Source organism: Sinocyclocheilus anshuiensis, unplaced genomic scaffold, assembly GCF_001515605.1.
Source record: "Sinocyclocheilus anshuiensis isolate Anshui unplaced genomic scaffold, SAMN03320099.WGS_v1.1 scaffold624, whole genome shotgun sequence".
Lineage (NCBI taxonomy): Eukaryota > Metazoa > Chordata > Actinopteri > Cypriniformes > Cyprinidae > Sinocyclocheilus > Sinocyclocheilus anshuiensis.
Genome location: NW_015554128.1, coordinates 52,571 through 63,473, shown reverse-complemented (window position 1 = coordinate 63,473; position 10,903 = coordinate 52,571). Strand labels below are relative to the sequence as shown.

The window sequence follows — 10,903 nt, the reverse complement described above, 5'->3', positions numbered from 1 at the left end:
GAACTTTGTGTCACTTTCCTTTCTACATGTCTGGCGAAGATGATGCCAAAACGAAACAGTATACATATGTAAATTTTTTGTTGTTTTTGTTTCAATTATGAACAATATACACTTTCACAATGGCATCTGTAGAAAATAGAAAACTCATGTACAGTTACAGAAGGGAATTATTTGCTGGCCACAATTCTGGGCTCTTTAGAACATGGAAATGTGGTGTTTCGGCTGTGTATGAATCTCATGGACCGTTATTTTTCATTCAAGTCTGCCTTTGCTAGCACACCATGCTGAATGTTATTGTTATCTTGGGGCGCTGGGTGGGGGTGAGGGGGTTACCAGTGGTTGTGAGAAGATATTTATGGTCTTACATGGCTTATCTTGCAGAGTGTATGTAATTTTGTGGGTGGGGCCTTTAGAAGGAAGGGGAGGGAACTTCTGAAAGCCACGCATTCAAATTCTTAAGTCAGTATACCCAAAGAGACTGCAAACATTTTGCTGTTAGGAAGCCTTTTTATATGCATTCGAGATACATATCATTGAACGTTTTTTTTTCCCCGTCAAGATTGATTTCTGCTCTAGCTTACAGCTCCGACGTGTGGGAAACGCTTTCCATCAGCTTTCTAAATTGTCTGTATGGCTTTGCAATTTTGGTTTTAGAACTTTTAAAAGGCGAAAGTTTGCGGTGTACATTTTATGCATAAAATTGAAACATTTTCAGACCCATTCCAGCTGTTCATCCTGTCACCTTGATCTTAATAGTGTGTAGATCATCCATATTCTTTATGGTGCGTTATAATTCCACAGTGACAATGAAGTCATTGTAGTTTCAATGTAGTTTCTGTTCACTTTTCATACTATTTACTCAGTCATGATTGTGGCCTTCTCGTACTGTTGATGCATTTAATTTGTTGTCGTGACTTTCCTATAGTGTTGTGCACTGTGTGTGAGCGTGTGTGTTTGTTTGGGCAGGTGTGTGTGTGTGTGTGAGAGAGAGAGAGCGTTACCTCATCTAGTCAGCTGTCTATAATTGGAAAACATTTTTGTTTACGCGTGCAAAAAAATAAAAATTATAAAAAAATGTATTCTTCCACTTGATGAAACACAACAGGATACATTGTAGCGACATGAGTTGTTTAAAAAAGAAAGTTCACCTGGTGTGCTGAACTAAGTGTAAATGGTTTATTACACAATATGAATATTTGTAAAATTGTTTGTATTTTTTCATAATGATTTTAAAAAGGTGTGTTTATTTTTTGACTTTTTTCTGTTACAGAGCTCTCTCTCTCTCTCTCCCCCTCTCTCTCTGGTCTTTTTTTCTCCTCGTTTGTTCGCCTGACATTGTGAGTGAGTCAGTTGGTTCTTACCTCTCCTGTATTGAGCCTGTGATGAGTCCTTTGTATGCAGTGTTTTGAAAATACTGTAGGGAACATGGGAAGAAATTGATATTAGGAGCATTTGATCAATTTGTATTTATTTATTTTATCATTTTGTTAATAAATTGAGAAAGAATATTTGCCTCCCGTTTGTCTTGAATTCAACTTGGCTTTATATGACCAGATGACTTGTGAAACTGATATTAAATAAGTGTCAGGCCAGAAAAGTGATGAGAAGTGTTGGGGTGGTTGTTGAGCATAAGTGCAGGTGAATTATGGACTGTCGGGGGCCTCCATGCCAGTGTTTTAAGGACTACAACTACTACAATGATGTCCTTAAAATGCGCAAATGCTGTATACAACAACTCGCTAATGTTTAAAAAAAAACACAACGGCTTCACAAGATATTAACCGGATATAATGTCACTTATAAGTTGAAAATGTGCTTTGGGACTAACCTGTAGGACATTCCTGAAGCAATCCATGGCAAATGTAAGACTATACTAAACCGCTCTATTAGACGTGGAAATTTTGTGCTATTTATGCACGATTCAATGTCTTTTTGTCATTTTATAGCGGTGTGCATATGGTGATATTTAATTCTTCCATATTTGCGAGAGAAAATAGACGATGATTAGTATTTTGCTGTCAAAAGCGCCATTTTGTTATGAACGGCGTTGCCATAGAAACGGGAAGTTCTATGTTTTGTCATTTTATAGCGGTGTGCATATGGTGATATTTAATTCTTCCATATTTGCGAGAGAAAATAGACGATGATTAAGTATTTTGCTGTCAAAAGCGCCATTTTGTTATGAACGGCGTTGCCATAGAAACGGGAAGTTCTATGTGCGTGAATAGCTCCGAATAGTAATCACAGTAATTCCGAGAAGATTCAGTCAACGGGAGCTTTTCAAACCGTAATCATAAAGTATAACACTTATATAACTAAGGCAAAAATACATTGTATACCCAAGGCTAAAATTATCAACAAAAAGATCGAATGGAGTCTTTACATTAAGTGGCTGAAACGGAATGAACTGTGAAATTAACTATTAAAACTTTAATGATTACATTTTTAATTATTTAAAAAAAAAGAAGAAAGTGAAAACTTGGCACGCAACCGCTGCGTAATGTTTCTGGAGGCGCGTGCCAAAAGCGAACGCGCACGAAACGCGCGAACCGCAGCCTCATACAACTTCACACACAATCTAACTTTCCCTTTCCTGACTTTCTTCCGTTTTCCATGTCATTTCCTGTAATAAAAAAGATGGTGGTCATAGCAGAGAAGCAGCTGACTGTGGTACAAACATTTGGAGATGATAAACTTTGCATCGCCCGGGACTAGTGAAATCCCCCCGTGCCGTTGCGTTACCGCCGCGCTTCTCGGAGCGGCAGATAGACGGCTGAAGAAGACCACCAAAGACCCCGCGACGCACTGCGTATGTTCTATAGTCGGTGAGTTACACTCACTAGCCAATGTGGCCAATGAAAATGGCTTCCGAAAGCGTTAGGCAAATTGCCAGTTGCCTTGCAGAAGCTAAGCGGAGGCAGAGCGTGAGAAGCATTGCGTACCGTCATTGTCATCGCCCACGCTTGAGCTTATGTGCAGCTTTTACCTCACAATGTTTAGACGAACACAACTTTGCAGCAGCTTTATCTTTCAACAGAGCATTGTTGGCCTATTTGTTTTCCTGCACTCGTCTCTCTCACAGCTTGGGTAGGTTGTGAGTGACGGCCGGCTCGACCAATCAGAGCGCTGCTCTCTGACTGTCTCGGAAACGTCAGCAGAACGGACTGGTTGTAGCGTTTGTTTGTTTCTGTGAAAGCAGCTCAAAGTTTGTAGCCATGTAAACATTTATAAACCTATAAAAGCATGTAAGAAATGAAAACGAAATGACAAGGTAAAGGTGCCCCACTGTAAAGGAAAGTTAGCACATAACATAGGCATACATTGTTTCACGTAATATAAGAATTTTGGGTTAAAAAAATTATATACAATAGGGTTCAAAGGTTGAGATCACTAGTAAACATTGTTTTTATATACATTTTTTATTAAAAAATATATCATCAGCATAAAATGTGTCAAAATGTTTAACTCATTAATTTCTGAATGTCTTACTATTTTGTATGTCCTGAAATGGACTCCGCATGTTTGTGTAAAACCTGATGGTCATGTTATCCAGCATGTGAGAATCATCTAACTAGAATCTTGTTCTTCAATAGTAAAAAGGAGTTCATATGGTTAATATCAGAAATAGCAACCTGCAAATATTTCTTCTTCATTCTTTGTTTTTTTTAATTATTGTTTTAAATATTTAAAAATTTCAAAACCATTTTTTTTCCAAAGCTTAAATTTGAAAAGGACCAGTTCTCACTATTAACTAGCATGCATATTACTAGCATATTGACTGTTAATTAGTACTTATAAAGCACATATTAAAGTACATATTAATGCCATATTTTGTATGACCACCATATTTTAAATCCCTTAATCCTACCACATACCTAAACGTAACAACTACCTTACTAACTAGCAGAAAAAAATAGTTTGAGTTTATTTATTAGTTTATTTAGTTTTTTAATTAGTTTATTAAGTTTACTGAGGCAAAAGTCATAGTTAATAGTTAGTTAATAGTGAGAACTGGACCTTAAAATAAAGTGTGACCTTCGTTTTTAATTATGTTTTAGCTGTTTTGATGCTCTCTTTATAACATCTCTTAAATTTCCTGTTTTAACAGTATTTACATCCCCTTATTTTACTTTAGATTTAATATGTTGAAGTGAAACGCGCTCTCAGGAGTCTCTCCTTCCTGCCCAGATGGCAGATTCCTGTGCTGTTCCAGACCATTCCCCCATGGAAGTTGAGGCTGAATGCAGCACCAGGTCAGCGTCACAAAGTGTTTACAACAGCAAACATTTCAAAGGGGGCGCTGTTTGGTCCTTATCAAGGCCAAATAATGGCCTCGGATAAACCCTCAGGACCATACACTTGGATGGTAGGTTATGTTGTATATTTAAACACCATTTAGCATAGTTGTATGTATTTGTATTAATCTTTAATGCAGATAAAAACTATATTTTAATGTCAAATGTATCTATTACAGATTGTTGATAAGGACAACAAAAATAAATTAATTGATGGGAGTGATGAAACTACGTCTAACTGGATGAGGTAATACCATGTTGCTGAGATGAACTTTAATTATTCTTTTCCTTTTCTTTGTGCTATTGTAATGTACGGATCTTGTGTGGAAAATGTTGTTTTAGTCACCATGGTTAAGTTGATATGATTGTTTACAATACTAATTGCTTATTCCTCTCAGGTTTATTCCGATTTCTTCTAATGAGAGTAAAAAGAACCTGAGTGCGTTTCAACATGGGGAAGAAATCTACTTCAGAGTGTGTCAGAGACTGACGGTGGGCGAGAAACTCTGTGTGTGGTACAGCAGCGAGTACATGAGGCGACTGCAAAGTGTGTCTCGGGACAGCATTTTACAACAGCAAACATTTAAAGAGCAATCCCTGTGCATAAAAAAATAGTAGTAATAAGCAGTTTTTCTACCTATTTACTAGTGCCTCAAATGAGAAGTCTACTGAAGAGCCAAACAAAAAACTAAAAGTTGACCATGAGCATTCGACCAGTTTTTGGTGTAAGTATCATTTACTTTAACTTTAAATAGAAGTGTTGTGTATGTCACTGAAAATTGGATATCAAATGAGAATTTTGTATAGGGCGAGAAACTCTGTGTGTGGTACAGCAGCGAGTACATGAGGCGACTGCAAAGTGTGTCTCGGGACAGCATTGACCGCAATCTGGACACAGGTGAGACACCCCTCACTGGTGTTTGAGCCAAAAAAAGTTGACTAAATTGAACGATTTTGAAATAGGTCAAAAGTTAAGGAATCTCCAAAGACATTTTAAGGGGCTGCTAATACAAACACTGCAGGGCCGAATCCAGATGTGGAGACTGTTGAACTGGAATACTAATATATTCTTATAAACTCCTAACAGCACATTTTAAATTTGCATCACTTTGAACCAAAACCATTTTCTAATTGAATAATAGTTGGTTTGTTTATTATAAAAGACAGTTACGGGAAGATATTTCGTTTACTGGATTAGATCTGTTGTTGAACTTTAGACAAGACTGAAACAAAATTTAAACAATATTTACTATAATTGAAGTAGTTCAGCCAAAAATTAGCACTACATACTCATCCCCATGTTGGTTCAAACTCATTCTTCTGTGAAATACAAAAAGGAGAAATTTTAAAGAATTCTACTGGTCGCCGATTTCCTTTCAATACCATTAATGCAGGCTGGAGGTTTCAAGCTTCAAAGGGGAACCAAAGGCATCGTAAAAAATAATAAATGTGATCAATATAAGTTGTGCGCTATATTTCAAGTCTTCGGTAGCTTTTTGTGAGGAATAGACCAAAATTTTATATTGAACATTTTTGATCAACAAAAAAGTACCCAGAAGAGATGTTCCAGGCCTGCAATAGTTTAACAGGTAAGTGAAATGGGATTTATATACATTTTTTTCTTTCTTTAGCACTTTTTTCAAAATCACTTATATTTTTCCACAGTTTTTTTAAAATATGCTGTTAGTGTTACAACAGCGTTATGGTTAATGTATGTATTGCAGGAGTGAAATTAGAAGAACAGGAGGAGCCCAAAGGTCCAGTGTTGAGATCTGCAATGCACGGTAGAAGGACCCTAAGTAAGCATGGAAGTGATGAGGCAGAAAACCAGCCCCAGGCCAAGAAAAAGAAGATTGACCTCATTTTCAAAGATGTCCTGGAAGCATCTCTGGAGGCTAATCAAAGCCAGAACAACCCCCTGAACAGCACCTTGTCTTTTCCAAGAGCAAGAACAAATGTCTGCCAGGTTTTCAGCCAGCCTGACGCAGAGTGTAAAGAGTCCGTCTTCGCCACTGGATTGGCTTCCGTGGAACATCACGAGAGTGGGTTTGATGCAAAATGCATTAAAATGGAAGAAACAGAAGAAGATACGACCCTGACTGGCGAAGGACCATCAACATCTTTCTGCCCAAACTGTGTGAGGTTAAAACGACGAATCCGTGAGCTGGAGGCTGAACTGCTCCGTCTCAGAGGACAGGGGCATGCTGAAATTAAGCCTGTACCACCATCTGAGCCCCTTCCTAGTGAGGACCTCAGAGGTAGGTTTGCACCTGGGATGGAACACTACCATGGATGAGAGCCTTTCTGGAGTAGATATTGATGATTTTCTTTTTTAAATATATGACTATATAGACTATTTTGTCTTGTAGTTAATCAATTACTGTTAACATTCTTTTGTTGTTGCTTTTTTGCGTTTTTGCTGGTGATTGTGTGATTGCCAAATTTGTTGAAATGTTTCAAATGGAATTGCACTCTTAATTAAAAGTTTTAATAAAATAATTAATGAGTGTTTTCTTTTTGGAGCCTGCAACTAAAGTTTAAGTCTTTGATTGTTTGGTTTGTGGAATTAAGAATGTTTTAATTTAATCATACTTAAAAATGATTTGTATTAGTGTATTAGTTGATGTAGAACTTGAGATATCATGAACTGTATTGAGAAGGTGTGCTTACAATAGGTGTAAAAATGCCTTCATTCATGCCAAAACTAACCAATAAGGAATTGTTGAGTTTAAACTTGCTTTATGTTGGTTTTCAGTTTAATTCTGTGCTCTGTTTGCTCATTTGTTGTAGATGCCATGACGCCCGTCCCAGCGGCGCTTGAGGAAGATGACCAGGATGTTGATTCTGCTGATGAATCCATTTCTGCTGACCTCATGGTGGCTACAGATGAGTCTTCAAAACTCTCGGTGGGCTCAGGTCGTCGGATTCGTCGCTTCAAACAGGAGTGGCTGAAGAAGTTCTGGTTTCTCCGTTATTCGCCCACACTGAATGAAATGTGGTGCCATGTGTGCCGACAATATACCGTCCAGTCCTCCCGCACCTCTGCTTTTATTATTGGTTCCAAGCAATTCAAAATCCACACCATTAAACTTCATAGCCAGAGCAATTTGCACAAGAAGTGTTTGCAACTTTACAAACTTCGCATGCACCCGGAGAAGACCGAGGAGATGTGTCATAATATGCTGACTCTTTTCAATGCTGCCTACCATCTGGCTTTGGAAGGACGACCATTTTCCGATTTGCGACCCTTGGCGGAGCTCCTCAAGAAGTGTGACCTCAAAGTGGTAGATCAGTACATGAATGAAAATGACTGTCAGATTCTCATCCAACACATTGCTCGAGCATTCAAAGAGGATTTGGCCGAGAAGATTCGCCTTTCGCCCTTTCTAAGCATCATCATGGATGGGCAGAACGATGAGCTCTTGGCTGACACTGTTGCCATTTACGTCCAGTTCACCACCACTGATGGACTTCCTGCCACTGAGTTCCTTTCCCTACAAAGGCTTTGCAGAGGCAATGTGGAAGGCTACCTCCAGGCTGTGGATCGTGCCTTTGGTGTCCTTGGTCTAAGAATTCAGGACATGCTAGTTGTTGGCTTGGGAATAGATGGCTCAAACCTCTCCTCTAGTCTGAGGGCAAAAATTTACATAGCCATACGAAAGACAATCCCTTGGGTGTTATGTCTACCTGTGATGATCCATCGTCCCCATTTAGAGGTGCTGGATGCTATCAGTGGAAAGGAACTGTCTTGCTTGGAGGATTTGGAAAACAACTTGAAGCAACTTCTTAGCTTCTACCGGTATTCTCCTCGTATGATGGCTGAGTTGAGGACGACAGCACCAACTCTGTCTGAGGAAACTGAGTTTCTTGGGGATATAAGGGCTGTGCGTTGGATCATAGGTGAACCCAATGTTCTCAATGCCCTAATCAAGGACTATCTAGAGGTGGTTGCTCACTTGAAGAGCATAAGCAGCCAAACCCAGAGAGGTGATGCTGCTGCCATTGCTCTGTCTCTCCTACAGTTCCTGTTGGATTATCAGTCGGTGAAGCTGATCTATTTTCTGTTGGACATCATTGCTGTCTTTTCACGACTTGCTTTCATCTTTCAGGGGGACTATCTGTTGCCGTCACAAGTGGACGCAAAAATTGAGGATGCCATTTATGAGATTGGTCAATTGGTGGACTCCCCAGGGGAGTACCTACAGGAGTTTGAGGACAACTTTCGGGAGAGTTTTAATGGCGTGGAGCTCAAGAACTTGCGGGTTGCTGAGTCCAAGTTTCAGTCCATTCGAGAGAAGATCTGTCAGCGAAGTCAAGGCATCCTGGCCCAACGTTTTGATCCACGCAGTCGCACAGTGGTCCAGGCTTGTCAGGTCCTTGACCTGGCCTCGTGGCCTCTTAACAGGGATGATCTTGGTGCATATGGAGAGGAGGAGATCCTTGTCATTTTTGACCACCTGGAGACTATTCCTTCATCTGGCCATGAGCTCTCTCAAGAAAGAATAGATGCCCGAGGAAGCCTTGTAGTTGAATGGAGGGATCTAAAAGCTGATTATTGTAGTGTGAATGGTTTTAAAGAAGCAGTCAGCCACATCTTCAGATACAAGCAACGTTTTCCTCTTCTCAATCACATCCTGCAGGTTGTCAGGGTCTTGCCAACGTCATCGACATGCTGTGACAAAGGAAGATGCTCGTTGCAGAAAGTGCGCAGAAATTGCCGTTCCAGACTAACTCTGGAGCAGATCAACGATCTGCTCACCATGGCCGTTAATGGACCACCTATCAGGAGCTTTGATGGAAAGCGAGCATTGGACAGCTGGTTTGAAGAGAAATCTGGGAACAGCTATTCACCCTCTGCAGAAGTGCTGAGCAGAATGTCCACCGCCGAACAAAAGTCTGTGTTGCACAATATGGATATGAATGCAGAGTATTATCCAGATATTTGACTGATCGGCACCAATTACTCAGCCAACATAATTCCAAAAAGCCATCTCGTTGGAAAAGGGCTGATCGGGACTATAATGTGATTGGCCAAGTAGTTTGACACTGGCCCTGCTGCTAAATTGGCCTAGATCAGCATCTTCTCTAAGAGTCGGTATGAATGCCTTTGCAGGTCGCAGGCACATGAAATGCTTTCAAATGTTGATGTAAATGGTTGTGATGTGTTGATATGTGTTTTTGTTCCAAAGAGAAACTATTTTCTAGTTGTGAGGATTGTTGCCTTTAGGTGAATGTTCGACTGAGCACCATTTCATCAGATATTGGTGAGTGAAGCCTCCTTACAGTCTTTTTTTTAATCTCTGAAAATGTCATCATCTTGCAAAAACCGATTCAACTAAAACCTTTCTGGAAAAACAGTTTTATTGTTATATCTGCAATATAGTTTGAGCAATCAATCATGCACTTAGACTTGTGTGTATGGAAATTATATAACAAAAAGTGCTTAATTTTTATAGCATGCTCTTTATGAGCACTTTGGTTATTGCTAATTGGAATGGAAATAGCCACTTCTTTTGCCATGCAGTATATTCCTAACATTTTTTTCAGATACTCTTTAGTTAACCATTACTCTTAAGATTATATGTAAATCTTGGTTTGATAACATGTTGATGTGCCATAATACTTTATGCAATCAGGTACCTGTAATGTGCAGTTTACACCCAATCTGATTTAAAGATTTCAAATATATAGCCTAAATATGCAAGGTTTAGCCTTACCGAGAAAAAAAAAAGTTTTCTCGGTTCTTTTAGCATGTGCTGGTGCTTGATTTCTGGTACATATTTTTATGTACAGCTACCGGCAGCCATGCCGGACCCCCTTATGAGTTCAAATTATAGTTACATTTTCTGATTCCACATCAAACAACAAATATATCTTTACTTTTTAAAGCTGCATAGAGGCGGTCTAAATAGTCAGATGTTTACTAAAATTTTTAAATGATGAACAGAAAATATTTCAGTAATAATACCCCAAAATTGTATCACTGTCTGTCTCAGCAATACTTTCCACCCAATACAAAGGTGTGTGCATGACGTCACCACTAGTAGGCGACACTGTACTACAGTTTACCCTTGGATGAAATTTTTGTATCTGAAGAATAGCACATAGCAAAGTCATAGCTTTTATATTTTTGATTGTGTTATTATGTGCATTCGTGTATTCTAGCAGTGCATGTGTTATGGTCAGCACCATATATTTTTCACTGACTTTAATTTCACATTATTTTTGTCTTACCTTGCCTTGCCACTAAATTCCATCTATTATACCTGTGCAATATATATATATTTTACACTTAAATTGTATATTCTTAAATACAAGAAAGTTTAATACTTACTAATAATGTTCCTTGAAACTGTGGAATTTGGAGGTTTCCAACATGACTCGGCATGTTTTACAAGATAACTTATAGACTTTAATTGTTATTTTCTTCATCTTGTGCTAAAAAGTTCCATATTTTTCAGTCATAACTGTTTTTAAAAAACAATTTCTCAAGGTCAAAAAAAAGGAGTCACCAGTAGAGATCTATTAATAGGCTTTATTAATAGTAATATTTTCAATGTTGCAGTTTAAATTTAATATGTTTAACATTATTAAACATGATGTTTAAC

The 10,903-nt window shown here is 38.6% G+C and overlaps 1 protein-coding gene across 1 annotated transcript; it reads left to right on the top strand.

The window, feature by feature from the left end:
* The first annotated feature begins 4,295 nt into the window (after positions 1-4,295).
* On the top strand, positions 4,296-9,677 carry LOC107670204 (PR domain containing 11). Its single transcript, XM_016462724.1, has 6 exons — positions 4,296-4,366; positions 4,475-4,542; positions 4,694-4,810; positions 5,123-5,193; positions 6,020-6,553; positions 7,086-9,677. The coding sequence occupies exons 1-6, from the start codon at positions 4,328-4,330 to the stop codon at positions 9,239-9,241; spliced, it is 2,985 nt and encodes a 994-aa protein (XP_016318210.1). The 5' UTR covers positions 4,296-4,327; the 3' UTR covers positions 9,242-9,677.
* The last annotated feature ends 1,226 nt before the right edge of the window (positions 9,678-10,903 follow it).